Genomic DNA, 25,657 nt, shown 5'->3' with positions numbered 1-25,657 from the left:
TCCTAGGGGTTCTCTCTCTCCAGCATTGGGTGCCGCAGAGAACCCAAGACCTCAGGCAAGTACCAGGAACTGAGCTGGAGGCTGCAGTTGCTGGTCTCTGCCTGCTGCTGAAAGAAGGGGTGGAGTGTGCACTGGAGGAAGGCAGAAACTGGAGGAAGCTACGCTCACAATCTTCAGGGATACGGTTTCAGATTTCAATGGGAGGGGTAACTTGCAGCAGTGGTCTGGAGACAGAGGGGCGGTAGGCCAAATTTGAGTGGTGGTGTGAGCTGGGGCATCACGTCAAGTTGCCAATCAGCAGCACTTTGAAAAGTGAAGTGCTGCTCCTTGCTGGATTTCAGATGCTGGAGCAACACTCCGGACCAGTATGACAGTACTACAATCCTGGTTGAAATATAAGATAAAAGGCATGCCATACTGATTTTTAGTATGGACAGTTTTTCATTTAAATGAAGGATGTCTCTTATAATAAAGGACAACTGGCAACCTCATGCTAGATAGTGAGACCCCCAATTCAGCAAACCATCCCTAGTGAGTATGGGGCCTCCTTCCGAAGACCACTGAAGTCAATGGGCTGTGGATCAGGCCCTAAAGCACCCACTTAAGTCCCAATGACTTTATTAGGACTTAAGTACATACTCAAATGCATTGCTGAATTGGGGCCTATCAGATTGGAAAATACTAGATAACTAATTCCTCCCTCTACTCTCCATGTGAATCCCAGTGCACTCTTGATCAGTTTATTGGCACTTGATTTATTTACAATGCTAAGCAGCATCCTGAGTTTTAAAGGGCTAAAACCATAACTCTTTCTTAAGCACTCCAGCCCAGCCCTTCCTCCAGCACAAAAGCCCAAGTCACTGCACTGTATGCTGAGAAGTTCTTTGGAGCCTGGAGAAGAGCTCATTACCACCACAGTGCAGGATGATTCAAGTCAAGTCCCCACTGCACAGGGAGTTCCGACAGAGCTGGGCTTCATAGCTCACAAGATGTGCTCCTTTGGAGCCCCTGCCCCCAGCAGTGGAATCACACTGGTTACACTGCAGGTAGTGCTTTGTGCATGTCCACAAGAGGTGGTGGTGACCTGTGTTGATATATTCTCTGTGCAATACCAATCACTCAGAAAAATCCCAGTGGAATACTGTCCCTTTATACATTAAGATCCCCCAAAAGTATATCCATCCAATACAATGACTCAGAGTAAGTTAAATATTTTTGTTATTACTTGAATAAAATATTTTGCAGAAAACAGAATCATCAGTGGACTCAACAAAACAGATATTGAGCAACTCAGCATTTATCCATCTACTCATCCATGTCAATGTTTTTGTCAGCATGAAACATTAGTCTTCACAATTCACACTTGTCCTGCTGAACTATGGCTTAATAAAATATTTACACCTCTCCCTGAGAAACTACATGATCCCCATCAGTCATACAGGTTTAAAACAGATGAAGTAGTAATGTAAAGTAAAGTAGATGGCAGTAATTCTTTCATTAATACAGTTGCAAAATACATTAATAATGCTCTTTGTTCAGCTTTTATTCCAATATCCTGAGATACAAATAAACAAACAAACAATCTCATTCCATTTTTATTCCCTTTTTAAAAAATACATTATTGTAAATTTAGTACCCAAGAATGGGAGAGGCTTACAGCATTGGCTGGAGCCAGGTATGGAGTACATGTCCGCATTGCACAGACATTCCTACTAGCTTCACCAATAAATATCCTTTCATTTACAATCACGGCCTCTGGTGGCATCACTTTAAGACTTGAGCCAAAATTGTAGCTGGTTTCACAATATGGAAAAAAAAAAAAACCCTATGTCAGGGATCAGACTGAAACCATCACATGCTGCCTTTCACTTGTGATTTAAGCTATATGTCAGCTCAGGTTTAAAGTTTAGTACGTCCCCTTTTCAGAATTTGCTAGGAGAAATGCAATTTAATTGGGGGTGGTTCTTTGAAGTATTTTCACAAAGTATATTATGTAAACAAAGCATATAAGCCACATTCCTCACTTAAAGCCATTTAAAACACTCCCTGGTTTTGCAAGTAAAAGAAATAATTGCTTAGAAAGGCTCTGGTTATCTGTCTTAATATTTCCTTCTTTGACAGGTGAGTTATTTGCTCCCATAATCCCTATTCCTGATCAAAGAGGCTAGAATAACTTGATTGGGAAAACACAGATAGTGAAAGCTTTCTGGTGTTAAGGGGTTGCACCTGGGTCAAAATGCAAAGTTAAGACAGAAAAATACAGAGCACTTGCTAAGGAACCAAAAAGAGGAGGACAAATCTGTGCAAGAGCAACTTTGCAACATGTTGATACCTTTTGTTAGATCAGCAAATGCTAGTCACAAAGCTTCTGCTTTAAAGAAACTTGCAACAGCACTGGCATTTGAAATGTTCATGCCAGGATAGACCTTATACTTGTAAAACAGTATAAAAATATGAGGATTTTAGGCTTGGTCTACACTGCAAACTTATTTCTGTATTATTACGTCATGCTCAGAAGTGTGTAAAATCCACACCCCTGAGCGACACAGTTATACCGACCGAACTCCTGGTATAGACAGCACTATGTAGATAGGAGGTCTTCTCCTGTTGACACAGCTACTGCCTCTTGGGGAGGTGGAGTACCTGCGATGACAGGAGAAGCATAGGTAGCGTCTTCATTAAGTACTGCTGCTGCACCTCTGCAGTGCTGTATGTGGGAACAAGCCCCCAGCGTACATGACATTTTCAGATCTTATTATGCTGCTTCTCTATATTGTTATTATCTGTAAACTTTAAAATCAATAAAAATGACTAAATGGAAATATGACAGATAAAAAAAATCCCCAAACTATCAACTATCAATATTTCTACTCCATTGCTGGAGCAACTAAATTGTCTGTGAAATATAAACCATTAAGATGTAAGCCATTAATTTCTTCTTTGATGCATAAGCATAACTCCCATAAAGAGTTAGTCTAAGGATAGAAAGGTTAGGAATGTTTATATGGCAGGTTTATTGTGCATGTAATCAGCAGGTGACTGCACCACTGCCATCCGTGTCAGACATGTTTTATCATCACAATGACTCTGAGAATGGCTGCTTTCTCCCACTATATTTCTTACACACAAGCCCTGTACAGATGACCAGCTTTATAAAAAAGACCACACCTAGAATTCCAGCACCCACTCCGTGATTGCTCATTTTTTTAGACATTAGGTTGGAACATTTGCTCTCCCCTGTGTGTGACTGCAATGCCTAAACAAGATTTTAATTATAGGAAACAGCAAAAATGACACTAGCTCAGGCTACTAAATCTGTAGAATCCTGACACCTGCTGGTAAAGGGAAATCATTGCATCACTTCAGAGCACAAAAATGCTGGCTTGATGGGTCTTCACAACAACAAATACTCAAAATAATTAGAGTCAGCACAAGCTGGAACTGTTGAACCAGAATGTGATGCTCACACTGAGTTATATCCTTACTCACATTATGAAGCAGCAGGAGAACCATCCCGCACTGGTGCTGAGGAGTCCTCCTTCTCCAGGCTCTAAGGTACTTCCCAGTGTACATAATTAGGAGGTGCTGTGAGTTAACTGTATTACAAACTGGTCCACTGTTAGTCATCTCACCAAAGAGGACAAAGATTAAACGAGCCAAGGAGGGAGATCTTCCCTCCCTAGGAGATGGTCCATCCAAGATCAGGCTGAAGCACACTCTTGGGCAGCATGGAGACATATCTACTCCTATTGCCCATACTGTCTCTACTTTGTGGACAAAGAGGGGGGTACAAGCTCCAGTGCTGCCAATCCAGCTTTACATTTACTTCAAAAGTCATGAACAAAATAATCTGTAAGAATAAAAGCAAAGAAGATAAAATCTCTCTCTTTAGTCTCACGGAGGTAGAAAGTAATACTCGCATGTTCAAATTTCTCTATTAAAACTGATGTATGTCTCAGGCCATAATCCAGAATAAATGCTAACCCGTTATTTGCTTTTGAAAGACTTCTGTATCTAGGACACAGTACCAAGAAAATAACAGTGGTATTGTTCACACTGTAATAAAATTAGCCCTCTTTGAGACAAAGCACTTCAGAGCCACTTATAGTGTATTTACAACCTTTTACTATGCCATTTCCACTTTCCTTTACACTTCAATTAATTACAGAAGAAGTAATCTTTTTGGTTGTTTTGCTGAGTGAGAGACATTAACAAGAACATTTTATGCATGGAGAATAGTGATACAACACTTAAGTGTGATTAGAAGGAACAGCAACCTTTCAAAGAGTTAATGAACTTTACAAGAGTGAACAGCTTTAATATTCCAAATGCTTTTAGAACTTCAACAACACACTGTTGGTTAGATGTACTGTTAGAATTAAGCCATATTTTGTTTATGTTCTACCGGCTACACAAAATGAGTTCAGAGTAAAGAAGTTTAAAACATTACAAAATGATGCCAATGAAATCCACCTGCTTTTGTACTACAGCAGTTCATTTATTTATTACATTCCAAAGAAAGGGAAAGCAGAAGTTGTGAGGGAAAAGGAACTTTAGTATCATATGCATTTCTGAACACAAGAAGAGCTAAGGGCACAACTAAAAGAGCTCATAAAAATCCAGGAGTGGGTGCTGATTGTTACTAAACAGGTTCAAGTAGCTGCTAGAACAGGAGTGGGCAAACTATGGCCCGGGTGCCGCATCCGGCCCTTTAGACGTTTTAATTCGGCCCTTGAGCTCTTGCTGTGGTCCAGGGCTTTCCCCGCTCCGGCACTCCAGCTGGGTAGCATGGTCAGGGGCTTCCCCGCTCTGCGCAGCTCCTGGAAGCAGCAGTATGTCCTCCCTCCAGCTCCTACACGTAGGGGCAGCCAGGGGGCTCCACACACTGCCCCAACCCAAGCGCTGCCACTGCAGCTCCCATTGACTAGGAACTGCGGCCAATGGGAGGTGCAGGGGCAGCGCCTGCGGACGGAGCAGCGCCTCCACGTAGGAGCCGGAATGGGGACATGCCACTGCTTCCAGGAGCTGCTTGAGGTAAGCGCCACCAGGAGCCTGCACCCCTGACCCCCTCCTGTGCCCCAACCCCCTACCCCAGCCCTGATCCCCCTCCCACCCTCCAAACCCCTCGGTCCCTGCCCGGGAGCACCCTCCTGCACCCCCAACCCCAGCCCCATCCAGAGCCTGCACCCCAATCTCCTGCTCCAGCCCAGAACCTCCTCCTGCACCCTGAACTCCTCATTTCTGGCCCCACCCCAGAGCCCGCCCCCAGCCGGAGCCCTCACCTCCTCCTTCACCCCAGCCCCCAGTTGCATGAGCATTCATGGCCTACCATACAATTTCCATACCCAGATGGGGCCCTTGGGTCAAGTTTGCCCATCCCTGTGCTAGAAGCTAGTGAAGAAGCCAGAACAACAGCAGGCAACTCTGTATGACTCTCATGTCCTCATTCCAATAGCCAACTGGTGGAATGTCATATTAGGAGCTGGTAGAAGTCCCCATCACCCAGTCAAAGGATGGAAAATAAAAGAAGGTCAGTGGGACATGGCTGCTATCATGGCTGGGTCTCAAACCTGTACTGTTTTGGCTACAGGTGTTATTCCAGCCTTACCTATTAGGAAAGCTCGAGCCAAGCTAGTGCAAGTCTGTCTACCCAGGCTGGGAGGCTCACTCCCAGCTCCAATGTAGACATACCTTATAACAAATAATGTATTTTATGGACCTAGAGGATATGGAGGGTAGTTTTTGTAACAACTCAGGAAAAAGGCCTGGGCATCCATGTGGACTGCTCCGTGGGCAGAAGATGTCAGAAAGCAAATAATAGGGTATATAAAGAAACAGAAAAGAAATAATATTAAAAATATTACATGGCCATTACATAAATCAAATTACATATACCTTTGCCTCAGATACTGGATTCCATTCTGGTCACCTTCTCTTTAAAAGGAGATAGTAGAAATAGAAGGGGTTCAGAGACCAGTGGGAAGAAATATCAGTGGCCCAGAGAAGACGGTTATAAAAAGAGACTGGAAAGACCGGGATGGTTTAGTTTAGAGAGGAAACAAATACAAGGTGATATGATAGAGCTTTAAAAGAACAATTAATAGTATAGAGACGGTAAATCAAGTGGTCATAGTTACCCTCTCATAATACAAGGACAATAGGCCAGTTGATGAAATTGAAAGGCAGCAAATTTAAAATTGATACAAGGAAATATATTTTTACATTACACATAATTAATCTGTGGACCTCATTGCCACCAGGTAAGATTAAGACAAAAAGCTAACTACAATTCCAAAAAGGATTAGATTGTTATAATAATGATGAGAGCAAAAGAAAGAAAAAGAAAAGAAAGAAAATATGGACACATTATTACATAGCTACACACTCAGGGATTTCTTGAACCTTTCACTGAAGTAAGTATTTGATATTAGACACTGTCAGAAACAGGTTACTGAACAAGATGCAACTCTGGTCTTATCGAGGATGGCAATTCCTATGTTACAAGGGAGGAAGAATCATCTCTTCACCAAAGAACTCAACACCAGAATGTTAACGACTCACTAGAACTGAACTGACTCTTCCTATGCAACAAAATACTATGGCTCATTGTTTTCAAGTAGAAGTTCAATCCAAACTTTAAATTATTTCATTAAAAAAAAATCACATTAAGAGCTAAGACTCAATTTTCAATTTGGTTTCATGCCATGATCTCAGCTTTTCTTTTTATGACCATTCTAAAGAGATTTCAAATTATAATCTCTCTTTCGATATATATTGTACTGTAAGTCTCCCCAAAGAGAAGACAATCAACTAGTACTCTCAATCACTTTAAAATCTTGTTTGGAGCCTTCTGTTTTCCCACTATGCAGTAATATTTAACATCATTGCTTCCAACATATGTACATTCCATTTATCTGATCAGAACATATCTTCTTTCAGTATGTCTCAGTAACCCCCAGAGTATTTTATGCAATGTGTCTTATTTCAGAATGCCTAACACAGTTTTATTAGCTACCATCATATTTTCATGTATAGCTATTGAACAACTAATGTGTCTGAAGTGACATATAAGACATTTACTTTGCTTTCAGTTATACTATTTTCCTCTTATATTGTTTTCTATTTCTAAACTCCTTTATGTCTCTCATATTTCCAAGTTCTCTTATTCCTGGTGCACTGTTTTTAAAATTCAGCCTCTTATCTTTTTTAAAATGCCATCTTTCTTTTGTAGCCGTATGTTTCATGTGATCCTCTCAAGAACATATTGCCAATCCATATGTCCCAACACTAAAGGCTCTATATATTTTTAAGTTGTTAAGAATTCTGAGCTGACTATAGCTCACAAACTCCTGCGTGCAGGGAGTGCAACATAAATAAATAGTAGGACTTTAAAGGCGACTAAAACAGAGTATTTCCAGCTAAAAATATTTTCGCAAGGTAGTTCCCAATGGCAAACTTTGAAATGGGGCTAATACTCCCTCAGTAACAATTTCAAAGTACTTACCAGTGGGTTGCTGCAATTGTAAATTGAAAGTATCCATTTTCCTTTCAATGGGATCGTGCTAACTGGTGTAAGCAGCTTTACGCAACCCTAATGCATCCCCAGAGCAGGTCCATCCTGCGCACTGAATTAGACAGGAGTTGTGTGTTAAAAATAGTATGTCATCATGTAATTAAAGACTGAATCAGGTTGTGGGAGGCCCAGAGAAAGTGAGATTGGAGCTCACTGGATTCTGCCTGGGCCAGTGATGTAATGAAAGAGGTGCCGGGGCTCAAGCAATTTTTTTATTTTCATAACTAATGAAACAAGCCCAGAGATGCCGGGGCTATGAACTGCCAAGCCCAGAGAATCACAGAATATCAGGGTTGGAAGGGACCTCAGGAGGTCATGTAGTCCAACCCCCTGCTCAAAGCAGGACCAAAGCAGACTCACAAGGGGGCTGAACTTTGACTTTGCCACTGTTGCACATTTGCTTGTTTTATTGCTTAGTACACCGGACCCTCGCTAGAACGTGCGTCTACGTAACGCGAATTCGGATATAACGCAGTCAAGGCCATGGATCCCAAATTTAAGTACAGTGCAGTACAATTTTTTTTTTGAGTATAGACGCGATAAATCGACTGCTGAGTGCTCTCCTGTCGACTCTAGTACGCCACCAGAATGAGAAGTGCAAGCGCAATCGACCAGAGAGCATCAGCTATTCCCGTAGCTGAAGTTGTGTATCTTAGATCGACCCCGCATGGTAGTGTAGACAAGCACTAAGACGATTGCTGTAGGCCTAGAATGCCATACAAATGTAATGTAATAAAAATTTACAGGTACAGTACTGTATTTATCTTTAGAAAGATGTCAAAAACGTCGGGCAAAAGGAAGGCTTACTCAGTGCAGGAGAAATTGGATGCTATCCAACGACTTAGAAATGGCGAAACCCAGACAAAGATTAGCCATGATACTGGCATTAATGAGTCCACCTTTCGTGGATGGCTAAAGAATGCTGACAAGCTCGGAACTTATATTCATAACCTGGATGAAGAGCATGGCCTTCAAAGAAAATGAGCCCATTTATCGAATGCTGCCAATATTGATCCTGCGGTGTACACATGGTTTGTGCAAGAACAGCAGAAAGGCATTCTGATCTCTAGTCCGCTAAAAGCCATGCAAGCAGAAAAATTTGACTGGGAACTTAATGGTGAATTCAGCAATTTTAAGGCGAGTTCAGGTTGGCTATGGCGATTTCAGAAAAGACACGGAATCTCTCAGATTGCAGTTTCGGGAGAAAAACACTCTGCTGACGACGACGACACGCAATCGTACCCTGCGAAGCTGAGGGAAATTTTACAGGCAGAGGGTTACTCGGAGGAACAGGTTTACAATGCAGACGAAACAGGAATTTATTATAAAATGTTGCCCGATAAAACCCTGGCTGTCGGAACAGATGAACATAAGAAAGAAGGATATAAACAGGCAAAAGATCGCCTTACTTTATTGTTTAGTGTGAATGCAACAGGCAAGCATAAATTAAAACCATTGTGCATTGGAAAGTCTTGCATGCCTTGGTACTTTCATCACGTAAATGTGAATTGCCTGCCATTTTCGTACAAGAACTCCAAAACTTCCTGGATGACAAGAGAGATTTCTGAACAATGGTTCTTTACCAAATTTGTCCCTTCTGTGTGAAAGCATCTGCGGGAAAAATGCTTAGAAGAAAAGGCTGTTCTTTTGCTAGACAACTGCCCAGCGCATCCTCCAGCCGAAAGACTCAGAACCTGTGATAGTAAAATATGGGTTATATACTTACCTAAAAACACGACTTCCAAAATCCAGCCACTTGATCAAGGTGCTATCACCATTTTTAAGCAGCACTATCAATGGAACTTGGTACGACAAATGATAGAAAGCGAGTTGTCTGTCACCGATTTTCTGAAGAAATGGACTATAAAAGACTTCTTTTACATTGGCGGCGATTCCCGGAATTTATTACATGCTGAAACAATAAACCGCTGTTGGATGGTGGGACTGAGAGAGTCATTTGGCCAGCTGCTCCTGGAAGAAAAGGAAGAAAGCAGATCAGTCTGACGAGGAATTTGACTTCGAGGAATTTACAGAGGAGGAAGTTGAAAGAACAGACATGGAGTAGATGCAGGAGCTGTGCCCGCAACTGTCCGCGCTCGGGGTAACTGTTCTGTCACAAAATATTTGAGTCCTGGATAAAAGGCGACAATGAAGCAGAAGAATTTTGTCCCATTGCTGAAAGTCTAATGGATGACCAAATTCTTCAGGCAGTATGACCAAACAACATTCCAGAAGCTGAAGAATTGGCCTTGGACGTGGAAGAGGAGGAGGAAGACGAAGTGGACATAGTTCCAACGTCAACTGCGACCGTAGCCGGCTTAGAGACTGCTCTGAGATGGTTCGAGACGCAAGACATTGAGCCTATAAATATTATGCAGCGACGTAGTCTTTTGCAGTTTACTAAGCAGAAGCAGCACAGCAGCAAGAAGCAAAAGCAACTCAATGACTTTTTTAAGAAAAACTAGACTAGTTTATTGTAATGTCAACTTTAAATCTCTAATAAAGCAACACTTTTTTTCTTGTTAATTGTTTCCTTCAAGTAGGAGTTTATTTTCTAAGATTTTCTATACTTTATGGATGTGACATTTACTGTATACAGGAATTTCATTTTAACGCAGTCCCCGCTATAACACGGTACTTGGCATGGATCCCAAATCCTGCGTTCTAGCGAGGGTCCGATGTATCTAGAAAGGCCAACAGAAAGCAACATTGTAAATGACAAATGTACCATGTCATTTTTACATGGTAGAGAGGATGAAAGACTTCCTCTTAGAGAAATTGTCTTGATCTATTTTTACATCAATAATGTATGTAATGCTGTGCACGGCCAAAATTAAAATGTACAATCCTGATCTAACAGAGAAAGGACTATAATTAAAGGGAGTATCTATCTGTTAGAACAGGGGTGGGCAAACTTTTTGGCTTGAAAGCCACATCGGGGTTCCGAAACTGTATGAAGGGCCGGGTAGGGAAGGCTGTGCCTCCCCGAACAGCCTGGCCCCCGCTCCCTATCTGCCCCCTCCCACTTCCCGCCCCCTGACTGCCCCCCTCAGAATCCATGGCCCATCCAACCCCCCCCACCCTTGTCCCCTGACTGCCGCCTCCCGGGACCCCCCGCCCTTAACTGCCTCCCTGGAACCTCACCCCCTATCCAACCCCTCCCTGCTCCCTGACTGCCCCAACCCCTATCCAGACCCCCGCCCCCTGACAGGCCCACCGGAACTCCCACACCTATCCAACCGCCCCCTGCTCCCTATCCCCTGACTGCCCCCCGGGACCTCCTGCCCCTTATCCAACCCCCTGCTCCCCGCCCCTTACCATGCCGCTCAGAGCACCAGGACTGGCAGCTGTGCTGCCCAGCTGGAGCCAGCCACGCTGCCATGCAGTCTAGAGCATCAGGGCAGGCCAGCGGCTCTCGCAGCCGCGCTGCCCAGCAGAAGCTCATAGCCCCGCCACCCAGAGTGCAGGCAGCATGGTAAGCTGAGGCTGCGGGGGAGGGGGAACAGCAGGGGAGGGGCTGGGAGCTAGCCTCCCCAGCCAGGAGCTCAAGGGCCAGGCAGAACAGTCCCATGGGCCGTAGTTTGCCCACCTCTGTATTAGAACCTGGAATGCATACCCCAGGTTTAACAACACCGTGCATAGAATAGATAGTGAGCGATCCTCCTTAAGAGTCAGACTTGTGAGAAGCAAAGTAGTTTTATGGATAGTCTGGATCTGAGCTTTCTGTTTTGTCATGTATAAATGAATATAGTCAGTGGTAACATAACTTATTTGTGTACCTGCAAAATATTTCATGCAAAATAAATTGCAATATATGCAAGCAATGGGAACTTTACTATTAAAACACCATGTTATCTACTTATAACAATGTAAATACCATGCATCACTACAGTATTTGATCACATCATGGAGATAAAGGATTCAGACATTCATAATTACAATGGATGATAAGGGTGGTAACAAAGCAGTTTGGCATTCCTGCAAATGTACCAAAGTTTAATAAATATGGCAACACCCATAATAAAAATATGGCAACAACTTTTTGCACAGGTTCTGTATGTTTTTCTGTTAGGAATAGTCTGTCTACTTCGTGTCTCATCATGCAATAGCCTCAAAGACCCTAAATGCACATTCTAACCTTTCAAAAGCTATTCAGTGGAAGAGGAAGGAGGTCTGCATTTCCAGTCTCTGAACAGGATAACCCCTGAATTCATCTAAAGATACCACAAATAGATAATAATAAGGTTCCATACATGAAGATTGAGGAGGAAAACTCCACCCCCTCAACCCAGGACCAAAACATGTTTTGCCCTGTGCGCACGCACACACACACCAGTCATTATTAGAGAGAGCTGAAAATGGGGAACATTTTTTCCTAATTCTTTTTTTAATTCAAACTTTCATCAAAACATTGAAATTTGAAGAACTCTGACCAGATTTAGCTGCTATTCCAGCCCCTCTGGCACTGCCTGAAGTGGGAGGTACAGGATCCATGTAAACTTGCCTCCCCAGGATGCCCTATTGCAGACTTCTGTGCCAGGCTCCTTCCACAGTGCACGAGCGCTACAGTGGTCCCTACATTACCCCTCCTTGCCATTCTGCTCCCCCCAACTGTAGTTGAGTTTTGCCCTATGATTTTCCTGTTTTCTCATTTTGATCTCTAACTTAGGCTTGTTAAATGCAACTAACTATAGTTCATCACATGTAGTAAGTTGTCTCTTATGGCTGAACTAAGCTTAACTAAATAAAATGTTAGACATTTTAAAAGCCACCTTTCAAAGGCCTCAAAGCTGCTGATTAATGATTTACAGAATTTCATGTAAGACAGACAACAGGAAAGGAAGTAACAACAAAAAATGCTGGATACAGGGGACAGAAAGAATGACCATAGGAGGAAATGAAATCACCTGCCATCTAACGTGAATATAGAGAATTCTAAGTGAGAAAGATGGACAAAAGAGAAGAAATTAACAAGTCAATCAACTGAAGCAAAATAAAGTGAAAATGCTAATAGATGGAGACTTAATACTGATGCTAATGCTGATAACACTAAATGACTAGAGAATTCCCATGAAAGAAAACTAATGCTTCTGGGACAAGAACAAGTTAAGAAGAAACATTTAAAATCCAGTTAAACTGAACTGGTTTCAATTGCTGCAGTATCCAACTTACAGAAGCTGTTGGCAACTTCACTCAATGTGTGCAATCTGGTAAGTCTCTGTATAGGTGAGCCTTGTCTACACTGGCAAGTTTCTGTGCAGTAAAGCAGCTTTCTGTGGTGTAACTCCCGAGGTGTACATACTGCCAAGCCACTTTGTGCGCAGAAACTCCTCAGTTGCAGCGTTGCAAAAAAAAAAAAAAAAAAAAAAAACACCTTGACAAGAGTTGGAAGCCTTACAGCACAGAGGCTCCAGCGTTGTATTCGCAGTGTAAACACATTACAGCACAGAAAGCAATCAACTGGTCTCCGGAAGCGTCCCATAATCCCTCAAGTGATCGCTCTGCTCATTGTTTTGAATTCGGCCGACTGCCCTGAAGGCATGCATCCCTCCCCTTTCAAAGCTCTGTTTCTGACTGCCCTTGAAAAGCAGCTGGCAATGTAGTAGGATGCCCATGGAACAATGTGGTTGGGAAACCAATATCATGTGACACTGTGCCTGCCCCATGAGGCATTGCAAACCCTTCCCAAAGCACCCTGCGGCCAGTTGCACAATGCACTGCTCTCTTTGCCGTTGCAAGAGCTGCTAATGTGGATGTGCTCCACCGTCACAAGGAGCACAGTGTGGACATGCAACAGTGGTTTAATTCCAGAGCTTTAATAGAAGTGGCATAAGTTGTTGCACTGTAAACATACCCTCAGAATCAGGTTTCCCACATGAATTCAGCATTTGCTTTCCATTAATATTCTTAAATATTTCTGCCAGTGAAGATGTTCACTGGAATATTTGCAGAAAGCAAACAAAGAAGGAATGTGAACAAAGGCAAAGCAAGTTTGTTTATAATTTGTGAGCAGATGGAGAGGGTTGGATTGAAGAGCTGGATGTGGTGCGGTTTGATTTGGAGGTCAAATGGCAGTAAAATTAGTTTTCTACAGACTAGAATTTTTATATTAACTTATAAAATAGACTAACTTTTAGATCTTGTAAAGTGCCAAGAGCCTGAGGCTGAAATGAACAAACAAATGAAAATGTGAATGAATAATGACAAAAAATAATTTGTAATATTCACCCAGCTCTAGTAGAAAGTGCTTTTATTTTGCAGTCTAAGAACTTAATCCTGAAAGCTGTTCTGCAGGTTCTGCGAAGACACTAGGATACATCGACACACAACAACATTTAGGATCCAAGATTCTATAAAAATTCCTACATTCCAGCCTACAAATTCCAGAAATTGGGATATCAGGAACCAGAGTGCATTCTAACACACTGTCCTTCCCTTCTAATAGCTTCTTATTGACCCAAGGCAACTCCTGCTCATTGAGTCTGAGGCTATGGCTACACTACAGCTTAAATCATCATAAACTGTGTCACTCAGGGATTGAATTAGCTACCCCCTTGAGCAACATAACTTACACAATTTAAGCTCCAGTGTGGACAGCGCTATATCATCGGGAGAGCTACCGCCTGTTGTGAGGCCTGAAGTAAGCTCTCTAGTGTAGGCATCACCTGAGATTCAGCATCAGAAAGAAGTAAACACTTACCCACAGACAACGCTTCTTCCCTTACATCATTATCACAAGGCTGATGAATGTTCCAAGATGTCAAAGGAAGTGAACAAATTTCTTCAGCAGAAGTTAACTTGACCATATCCATGTGACTGCTCTGGGGCTTGTACTGTGGAATGAAACACTCCTTCCCTCTCTGAAATATGTCTTTAATGATTTCTTCTGTCTCGATTTCATCTTGCATACTCAGAAAGACTGCAATTCTTTGAGACTCTTGGTACTTGGAATGCTCAATCACCTACATGGGAAATTATTGCAATGAAGTTTAAAAGCTTATGAAAAGATCCACTTATTTTTTTTTTACTTAAAAAATCAGGTTTAAGCAATATTTTCCGTAATAAGGTTGAAAATATAAACTCCCTTTTTAATGTTTCATATCAGGAAAACTTTTTCCTCTCCATCTCTCTGTTTACTAAAAGTGAAATTAACATAGATTATTTTGTATACTCTGTTTATAAGCCATATTAGCATTACTGAGGATACAGTAACATAGCTTTGGGATAGCATTTGTGCGATAACTCATGGATGGAACATTTCCCTCTTGTCACTAGCACAGGACCAGTTTTCAGTGTATTTTGCTGATCCTATAACCATTTGTATTTTATGTATTTTTAAGATGTGTAGTGTAAGCACGTTCAGACAATCAACCTCACTGCAGAAAAAAGTGCATGGGATGGAGAGAGGCTAGTCCACAGAGCAGAGAAAGTGTTTGTATTCCTCATTTATGTTTTACGTCAGACATTTTGTCCCATATGTGGGTCCTGACAGGTGAGAAGTACGTCAATGACAGTGTCAACGTCCAAAACTCAAAAAGAAAACACTAGCGAAAAGCTTTAGCTCAGGCAAAAAGTTGTTTCCTCCTGCCTACCTAAGAAAATAAACTGAAGCTCAATGCCTTGCGAGATCAGGCCCTTAGTTCTTTAGCCTGAACTGACCTTTGTACAGGAGCTTGAGGTCCCAAAAGTGTTTTCCTAAATGCTTCTGCTGATAGGCAGTCTTACTGCTGCCCGCTCTCCTAGATGATCTAGGGAATGTTTGATCTAAAAGAGGCCCTCTAAACCAAAAAGCTGGACAAGGGCTGAACCTAGGAAGAGAATTAGAAATTGCATATGTGGTGTGCATGATAAAATGTAAAAAGTTTCAGATCTTGCATAACACCCTCCTAAACCACACTGAAATTTTAAAAAAGGGTTTTTAAGGCCAGGTTCCTGATTGCCCTGCACCTTGTGTCATCACTTACAACAGTACAAAGAAAGTGCAATATGCTTCCGTTCTGATTGGAAACGGATTTGCACTCAACTTTGTAGTGGTGCAAATGGCAAAGTGCAGGGCAATATAGGGGCTACACTTATTAATTTAGTCTTATTTAATGGGACTGGAGTATGCAGACCAGAATTAGAATTCTCTTTTGTGTGTTTGTATAATCCTGGGCTAATTGCCTTTCTACGCTTTGACCTTGCCACTTTCCTTTATTTTTTTTTTTATTTTTTTTTTACAGTTCTTTAATTCTCACCTATATTCCTTTTTCTACTTGCACTTGTTTTTAACCTTTGCTTAATTTTTCTCCCTCACCTCTGACTACATCTCTTACATTTATTTAAAAAGCCTATAGTTATTTGGCTATTCCCCCCTTTCTGTGTGTTATGTATAAAAACTAAATCAACTGTATCTCTTTATTGCCTTTTTTAAAAATAACTATCCCATTCCACTCTTCTCCTCTCCCTCCCTCTTCAGGTTCCCTCTTCCACCTACTCCCCTTTCACAGTGTGGAAAATTCATAGTGCAATCAATGCATGCTGCAGTTATATTGTGCCCTTGAAGACAAATACAATCAGACAGTCATTCACATTAGTACCAACAGCCTGAAGATGTCTCCCTGGCCCAGACAGTAGCTCTTGTCACACCCCAGAAGTTTCCAAAGAGAAAATGCTTTGGCCTTTGTACATTAGCTGATGACTATTATTGCAGAATCAGAGCATGCAAACAGCATGACTTTAATCAGGAACACAAACATTAAGCAAGCGCAGTCATGCAGTAGCTAATTAAATACTAGTAAGAAGGTCAGCCTAGTGTAGCTATTCCAATTTGAATTTAAGATCTTTAGAAGACGGGAATTCACGTAAAGGCATTCAAGTTCCAAGTAAAGTAGCCAAGTCTCTTTTATCCTTCTCAGATGCAATTCCTATCATCCGTTATGAAGTTAATTTTTCAGCTTTTGCTCAACATATTTTCTCAACATTTTCAAACATTTCTTGATGCCCACTACACTTGTCTCCTGATAATGAAGGTAATTCCTTTATCTCCATTTAACACTTAAAATCCGTTTGAAAAGAGCTTTGCATTTAGATTTTCACTGTATATTTTGCAAATATTTAAGTCCCTGGCCTTGCAAACTCTTACACATGGGATACTCGCGGCAGTAAAGTTAAACACTTGTGTGTTTGCAGACTCAGGCCATAGTCAGTTTACACAATCTGTTGCAAACTAGATAGTGGCCCAGTATCTTCCCTTTAGGCGAACCCAACTTTATAACTTCTGGGTCGGACGTTCAAAACCTTTCAGCACTGCCATAACTCAAAACTATTTCCCCCCCCCCCCACCCCACTGTTCCTCAGATATTCTTGTTAACTGCTGGAAATAGCCTACCTTGCTTGTCACCATGAAAGGTTTTCCTCCCCCCCCGCTGCTCGTGATGGCTTATCTTAAGTGATCACTCTCCTTACAGTGTGTATGATAAACCCATTTATCATACACACTGTGTATGATTTATGAAACCCATTGTTTCATGTTCTCTGTGTGTGTATATAAATCTCCCCTCTGTTTTTTCCACCAAATGCATCCGATGAAGTGAGCTGTAGCTCACGAAAGCTTATGCTCTAATAAATTTGTTAGTCTCTAAGGTGCCACAAGTACTCCTTTTCTTTCTGCCTCCACTGATACCAGTGGGAGATTTACTACTGAGTTCAATAGGACCAGAATTAGGCAAGTGCCAAGTGGTGCTGAAAATTGCACCCTTCGTGAATTAGCCATTTATAAAGATGGCAGGAAATGCTATGTACATTTCTCAACAAAACTAAGGGCACACTGTCCTACTGAAAAAATTCAAAGATTGCAAGTTAAGCACTTGAAGTTCACTCAATTATATTTTCATGTTAAATTATGTTTCATATTAAATATTATAAGAATATAATTCCCAGAGAGAGAAACCTATTTAAGCTCCACTTGCTCAGACATGGTAGAAATCTATAGTTCTTACATAATGTTTGTGTGCTGTCACATTGCACTCCAGAGGTGGAAGCAATTGCTGCTAATTGGAGTCTTTAAAGTGCTTTGAGATCCTTTGACTGAAAGACACAATACAAATGCGATTCCCCCAGAATTCCTGCGTTTGATTACATGCAGCAACTTTAAAATAAAATTGTATGAGGTTTATTAAAACAATAAAATATCTATAATACATCTTTATTAATCCATATGCACTGGGTATTTGAAAAATACAAACTATCAGCATGCTGTGTTAGCATATTATTTGTGTAAATACAGTATGATAGCTTTTAAATGATAACATTAGCAATAAAATTACACAGAGAAAAGATATGGAAGGTACAGATGAGAGTTAAAAATAAAAGCAAAGATGAGAGAAATCATTTCAGCACATGCTAGATGTTTATTTATAAATATTGCTAGGCACAGCCTATTAACTTAGAGCTGAATAAAACATACACAACAGAACCTGAAACTACATAAAATGCCATTGCTTTGGGGTTTCTTTACAAACTTGGGCCCTGATCCTGTAATCACACACACACACACACATAGTTTAACTTTACCATCATGAGTAGCAGTCCCTTAAAGTAATAGGACTAGTCCCAGTAGTAAAGTTGAGGATACGCACAAATGTTTGCATTATCAGGGCCTCACAACTCAGCCCAAATTCATTTTTAAAGGCCTGTGGTAAAGCTTCTAAGCTTCTCATTGGTTTTAAAATTATGCGTTTAGCAGCATCAGTTTAGTTGGTGCTGTTCAAGGCACAAACAGCAGCAGCCAGTCGAAAGAGCTCTCAGTAGAAGAGAGGCTATGGGCTTGTCCATACTGGAATAAAAGGTGTATATTTATATTTATAATATGCTAGCTGACAGGTTTTTAAACCCTAAGGGAGACAGGGCAAGTTGTATTTTAACATGTGTTAATTAGTTGAGGTGAACTCTATGCACCACTCCCCTCACTACAGTAGTGTTTAAAAACGTGTTAGAACACATGTGCTAGCTTAGCTACCTTTTATTATTATTAATTATAATAATAAATAATAATAATAATAGTTATTATTAAAGAAATACATCATGATCCTAACCAGGCCCATAGCTAACAGGCTGCACTGGAAAATCCAGAGGAGCGGATTTAAAGGTTATACTTTAAGTTTAATATTATGAACTCACAACTTGTAGGCGTGGAGGAAGAAATATATATTTTGGGTGGGATATGAACGGGGGCGGGGGGGGGAGGTCTGGAGCGCAGTCCCCCCCGTGGGGCATAGGTCTGGAGGCAGGAGTGGAGAGCAGAGGTTTAAGGGAGACGTGGGGGGAGCTCTGCAGCAGATTCAGGCAGCCGTGAGGCTCATCTGCACCCGGGGAAGAGGCCCCAAAGCAAGGCTGGCCCAGAGCCCCGACTTAAGGGCAGCGCGGGCCTGGCCCTAGAGGACTCGCGGGGCCCGCCCAGGGCAGGAGCAGTCGGTAGGGCCTGCGGCTGGCGCCGGGGCACGCTGGAGGCCGCGGGAGGGCCCCGGCCCCGAAGGCGATCAGGGCTGAGAAGGGCGCAGGGGGGGGGCCTCCGTCCCTGCCCCGCAAAGGCGGGAAGCCCGTGACCCACCCGCTTGCTGCTGCTAGTCCTAGGGCCGGGGGAGGCCCCGCTGCCAGGGTCCTAGCCCCGGGCCGCTCCTCAGCCCGCCGGGCACCCACCTTGCGGCTCAGCAGGCGGGACTGGCGCTGCTTCTCCGCCTCGCTCAGCCCCCTCAGCCGCCGCTTCAGCTCCGCTCGCAGCGCTCGTTTGGCGGCTCGCAGCGGCGCGGCCATGTCGCCGGAATCGCCAGCCGGGCCCGGGCCCGCCCCTCGGCTCCCCGGCCGCCGACTGAGCCCCCGGGCGCTCGCTGCTCTGCGCGCCGCCCGCCCCCGCCCCGCTGCCCCGAGGCCTGCTGCTCGGGGGGCTGCAGCCAGGGCAGGGGCCCTGGTCGCTGGAGATCTCATCGGGATCCCCAGCGCCCAGGCCCCCGCTGCCCGGTTGGTTTCTGGTTCCCAGCGCCCAGGCCCCCGCTGCCCAACTGGTTTCTGGTTCCCCCTGCCCCGGGGGATCCCCCGCTGCCCAACTGGTTTCTGGTTCCCCCTGCCCCGGGGGATCCCCAGCGCCCAGGCCCCCGCTGCCCAACTGGTTTCTGGTTCCCCCTGCCCCGGGGGACCCCAGCGCCCAGGCCCCCGCTGCCCAACTGGTTTCTGGTTCCCCCTGCCCCGGGGGACCCCAGCGCCCAGGCCCCCGCTGCCCGGTTGGTTTCTGGTTCCCAGCGCCCAGGCCCCCGCTGCCCAACTGGTTTCTGGTTCCCCCTGCCCCGGGGGACCCCAGCGCCCAGGCCCCCGCTGCCCAACTGGTTTCTGGTTCCCCCTGCCCCGGGGGATCCCCAGCGCCCAGGCCCCCGCTGCCCAACTGGTTTCTGGTTCCCCCTGCCCCGGGGGATCCCCAGCGCCCAGGCCCCCGCTGCCCAACTGGTTTCTGGTTCCCCCTGCCCCGGGGGACCCCAGCGCCCAGGCCCCCGCTGCCCAACTGGTTTCTGGTTCCCCCTGCCCCGGGGGACCCCAGCGCCCAGGCCCCCGCTGCCCGGTTGGTTTCTGGTTCCCAGCGCCCAGGCCCCCGCTGCCCAACTGGTTTCTGGTTCCCCCTGCCCCGGGGGATCCCCAGCGCCCAGGCCCCCGCTGCCCAACTGGTTTCTGGTTCCCCCTGCCCCGGGGGATCCCCAGCGCCCAGGCCCCCGCTGCCCAACTGGTTTCTGGTTCCTCCTGCCCCGGGGGATCCCCAGCGCCCAGGCCCCCGCTGCCTGGTTGGTTTCTGGTTCTTTGTGCCCCGGGGGGATCCCCAGCATCCACAGGCCCCAACTGCCCAGGGGGATCCCCAGCCGCCCCCCCCCCCGCTGCCCCAGGGGTTTCCCTGTGCCGGGGGGAGCCCCAGTTCCCGCCCTCCTGCTGCCCAGGGGGTTTCTGACTCCAGGGGCCCAGCACCCAGGTTCCTGCTGCCCACAGTGTTCTGGGGCTCCTCACATGCTGAGGGTTAAGCCCCTGGAAGTGTTTGCAGGATGGGGGGGCCAATGGCAAGGCGACGCATGAGTCCAATGTGGTTTTGTAATGTAAACTCTTCCTACCTGTTTTTAGGATGTATTACCGTCTTTAAAAAACAGAAGGTCTTGTACACGACCCTTCTGGAACAAAAATGATTAAAGGTCTAGAAAACATGACTATCAGGGAAAACTGAAAAAATTGAGTTTGTTTAGTTTGGAGAAGAGAAGATTGAGGGGGGAGATGAAAACAGTTTTAAAGTACTTGAAAGGTTATTACAAATAAGAGGGTGACAAATTGTTCTCCTTAACCTCTGAGGATAAGATAAGAAGCAATGGGCTTAAATTGCAGCAAGGGCAGTTGACGTTGGACATTAGGAAAAAACTTCCTAATTGTCAAGGTGGTTAAGCACTGGAATAAATTGCCTAGGGAGCTTGTGGAATCTCCATCATTGGAGACTTTTAAAAGCAGGTTAGGCAAACACCTGTCAGGTATGGTCTAGATCAGAGGTGGGCAAACTATGGCCCACAGGCCACATCCGGCCTATGGGACCGTCCTGCCCGGCCCTTGAGCTCCTGGACAGGGAGGCTATCCCACAGCCCCTCCCCTGCTGTCCCCCTTCCCCCACAGCCTCAGCTCACCATGCCGTCAGCGCTCTGGGTGGCAGGGTTGCTCCTGCTGGGCAGTGTGGCTGTGAGAGCTGCCGGCCTGCCCCGGTGTGCTAGGCAGCGTGGCTGGCTCCAGCTGGGTGGCACGGCTGCCAGTCCTGGTGCTCTGAGTGGCATGGTAAGGGGGTGCGGAGTGGGGGTTTGGATAAGGGGTAGGGATCCCAGGGGGCAGTCAGGGAACGGGGGGGCGTTGGATAGGCATAGTCCAGGGGGGCCTGTCAGGGGGTGGGGGTCTGGATGGGGTGGGGGCAGTCAGGGGACAGGGAACAGGGAGCCTTGGATAGGGGCTGGGATGGTTAGGGGTGGGGGGTCCCAGAAGAGGGTAGTCAGGGGCCAAAGAGAAGGGGGGTTTGGATGAGTTGGGGGTTCTGAGGGGGGCAGTCAGGGCGTGGAAAGTGGGAGGGGGCAGGGGCCAGGCTGTTTGGGGAGGCACAGCCTTCTCTACCTGGCCTTCCATACAGTTTCGGAACCCCGATGTGGCCCTCAGTCCAAAAAGTTTGCCCACCCCCGAGCTAGACCAAAATCCCTAGATCCAAACATCCCCTGACTCTCATCTTTATATAATAGGTCAAACTAAAATCCAGATGTGAAGATCTCTTAATTATGCGGATGTTTGTATCTGGAGACACACTTTGCAGCTTTTGGTGGCTTTCTAGTTTAACTGTGAGGTACATGCAAACAACTCTTTCCTTTCTTTTTCTTCCTCCACCAAATGACCAGCTAAACCAGTGTGGGCAAACTTTTTGATCTGATGTGCCCCGCGGGCAATAGTTTGCCCAACTCTGGCCAAGACCATACCTGTTGAGAGCACAAAACTAGGAGAATGGGTTGTTTTATTGCTTAGAAATGTGGAAGTCACATTCATATGTCACATTGTTTTTATGAGAAAATCAAGATGACAGTTGGCTTACTTTTTTTTTTTGCACCAATTCATTTTCCCTACTTCTTAGAAAATGCTGAATAACTCTGTTTCATCATTAAATCAGCTCCAGGAGGTATTTACGGTCAGTGGAGATGAGTCTCAGGCTTCCATTCATATGTTACAGTCATGTAATTTAAACAGAACTGTGCATTTAGACTTGTGCAAACTCTATCAAGATTCAACAAGGCTTTGCTGACTCTTGTGGAAACAGCCACGCTGACATTTAGATATTTAAAATCAAGGAAAATTAGACTCCACATTTGAACTTTAGGCCAAATTCTGCTGGCTGTGTAAATCTACTGCCATCAACTCAAGTTTTACTTTAAAAAGTGTGTGGGGGGAAAAAAAGTAGGTTTGGGGGTTTTCTAGTCTAAAATATTTGTATATTTTCCTCCCAAAATAACTGAAAACCTGGTGACTAGAGATTCCTCAAATAAGAAACAGAAAATCACCAATTACTAATAATAAAAAGATAATTGCTCTACTCATTGAAACATAAGTAAATCTGAGATGCAGATTCACCAGATTCACACTAAGAAGTGTGCTGCTAGACAGACTTCCATCACCAACTCTCGTTCTGACCTGTGATAGTCAGTCTCATAAGAACATAAAAATGGCCATACTGGGTCAGAACAAAGGTTCATCTAGACCCGTCCTGTCTTCTGACAGTGGCCAATGCCAGGTGCCCCAGAGGGAATGAACAGAACAGGTAATCATCAAGCTTTTTCTGTGACAGGCTGCAAGAGGGGCCTCAGTGAGAGTCATGACCTGCTGTCCTTCCTGTTGGGTCTCCATTTTAGTGTTCAAGGGGAGCAGATAAAGGAAGGCCATTCATGCTCCTTTGGGCAAAAAGAGTCTGAAGGGAAGGGACAGACTGCCTAAGAGAGGAGAACTGCTGCAGTTTGTCCCTTCCCTTCAGACTCTTTTTGCCCAAAAGAGCATGAATGGCCTTCCCAGAGGGAACACAGGCTTGGGATGGAGTGAGAGACTGGAGAGCCACTCAAGAGCAGCCTGGCCCCAGTGAGAGAAGCAGCTGCTGGGGGTGGGAGGAATAGAGAGCTACTGAACATTTGAACAATCCCCCTCTGGCCCCAGTGACAAAAGTTGTGGCAGCAGTAGGCGAGAGGAAGTTCTGGCAGTAATGGAAATGATTTTGGGTGAGTTCTGAACAACCGAGAGCAGTTTACAGTGGACGCTGAGCTGCACTGTCTCACCATTTGTTTGGCTGTAGAAGTTTGAATTCCCAGCTGCTATCTTTGCAATAGTGCATTGTGCACAGGGCCAAATCCTGAAGTCCTTACTCAGTCCTGAGAGATTTGCCTGGGTAAGGGCCTCCAGCTATGGTCCCTAATGTCTAGAGGAGCAACACAATATGGTTTGCACATGCAGAGTTGCAAACAGATACTGTACTGATTGCAGAGGCTTTGCTCAGGTCAACACTGTGTTTTTTATCAAGCACTTAGTATGCTCATTATTCAACCCCCCCCACCTGTTTGAGTCCCAGTTGAGTGATTGGCTTGTCCAGTGACTTGCAGCAGGTGGGGGCAGCGTCAGCCAGGATCCAGGATACCCTGAGCACAGTGCTGCAGTATGCAGAGGATGTGCTGTCTGATAAAGTGGATGCTGACAACACTGTTGGGTACTTCCTGATGGATCTTATTAACCAGGTGCCAAGGATTTCACTGGAGGACTTTGAGACAGTGCTGAACAGCAGTATCAACGACCTGCTGATGGTGACCTACTTGGCATATCTCACTCAGTCACAGATTGCTCTCAATGAAAAACTTCTGAGCTTATGATGGACTCTCTGCCTTCTCTCATTTGAGAGCCTGAAGATACAACAGAGCTACTCTCCCTACAATCTGTTCTGCTACTGAATTTAGTTGGACATTAATGTAATTTCCTAAATGGAAATGCTCTATAAGCCCTATTACTTCACTGTACTGGGGATTCTTCTTTAGCTCAAATGGTAGAGACCAGTGTTTCAAGTAGTAAGGTCATATGTTCTGTTCTCTATTGTGCTATTTAGTTCAGAGATGGAGCTAGACCAGAGGTGGGCAAACTACGGCCCCCGGGCCACATCCTGCCTGGCCTTGAGCTCCCGGCGGGGGAGGCTAGACCCCGGCCCCTCCCCAGCAGCCTCAGCTCGTCATGCTGCCAGCGCTCTGAGTGGCAGGGCTGTGAGCTCCTGCTGGGCAGCATGGCTGCGAGAGCCACCAGCCTGCCCCGGTGCTCTAGACTGCGCGGCGGTATGGTTGGCTCTGACTGGGCAGTGCGGCTGCCAGTCCTGGTCTCTGAGCGGCATGGTAAGGGGGCAGGGAGTTGGGGGGGGGTTGGATAAGGGGCAGGGGTCCTGGGGGGCAGTCAGGGGACAGGGAGCAGGGTGGGTTGGATGGGGATAGGGTCTCAGGGGCAGTTGGGGCAGGGGACAAGGAGCAGGGGAGGGTTGGATGGGTTGGGAATTCTGAGGGGGGCAGTGAAGGGGTGTATGATAGTACAGAGAATGAATAATAAAATAATAAAAGAAGTACCGGATATACTAGCTGTTCTTTTTCGTAAATCCAGAGCAGCTATAGATTTTGTTATTGGTGAAGATAGCCCATAGTCCCAATGGATCATTTAGCGGATAATCCTAGCTTCCTTTATTTAAACCCATGTTTTAGAGATGAAAGACAAGTGCTAAAACCATTACACTGTCTATCTGTAATTCTATTTCTATATAAAAGGCCAAGTCTGGCTTTGTATATTTAATATATTAAGTTATTAGACAAAAAATGAACTTGTATTTTTCCATTGGGGCAAAATATACCCAAAGAATGTCAATAAATGGGTCATTTAGTTGACAGAGGAAGTTCACAAGGAGAGCTAAATACAAATCTTTAATCACTTAATTTACAACCACTTTGTTCACAATTAGCAGTGAGGTCATTTCTGATTCCCTGCTGCTGATCTACAGTTCCTAGGAATTACTGAAGTTCTGTACCTGTACAATAGTAATAATAATGACAACTAAAATAAACATTGAGAATTGTGTCTGAACGTGAACTGAAATGCTTTAAAATCCCTAATCCTTAACAGAACATATATATGAAGGGTTAGATTACAAATAAATACATTAAAGATTTTATTTTTAAAAAGCCATAGAAACTGCCTTGTCCAATATTCTGCTTCTTACAGTGGCCAGTATCTGGTGCTTCAGAGGAAAAGGTAAAATCCCATAATGGACACTTATCCTCCTTCACATCTGTCTATTTTCTCTCTAATGCATTCATAATGCACTCGTGATGTGTAGACAAATATACGTGTTAAGAGACCTGAATCCAGGCTTTTGGGGGTCTGGATTTTCCCTGCTACAATTGTTGATCTAACACGGTGTAAGGAATACAACTATCTGGACTCTTAGATCTTAGGCACCACTCCCTGCAGGTGAATGACTATGGTCCGTGACTTAGTGAC

General features: G+C 44.7%; 1 protein-coding gene across 1 annotated transcript in view; it reads right to left on the bottom strand.

Moving 5' to 3' along the window:
* Positions 1-19,552, bottom strand: part of MTHFS (methenyltetrahydrofolate synthetase) — a 28,817-nt gene extending 9,265 nt beyond the window's left edge. Inside the window, exons 1-2 of the mRNA XM_043493785.1 lie at positions 19,253-19,552; positions 14,274-14,535 (exon numbers count right to left, since the gene is read on the bottom strand). Coding sequence (XP_043349720.1) covers positions 14,274-14,535; positions 19,253-19,537 — 547 coding nt within the window. The 5' untranslated portion in view covers positions 19,538-19,552. The remainder of the gene's footprint in view (positions 1-14,273; positions 14,536-19,252) is intronic.
* Positions 19,553-25,657: the final 6,105 nt, after the last annotated feature.

This window comes from Dermochelys coriacea, chromosome 10, assembly GCF_009764565.3.
Source record: "Dermochelys coriacea isolate rDerCor1 chromosome 10, rDerCor1.pri.v4, whole genome shotgun sequence".
Taxonomy (NCBI): domain Eukaryota; kingdom Metazoa; phylum Chordata; order Testudines; family Dermochelyidae; genus Dermochelys; species Dermochelys coriacea.
Note: the sequence above shows the minus strand (reverse complement) of the source record. Positions and strands in the feature narration are given on the sequence as shown.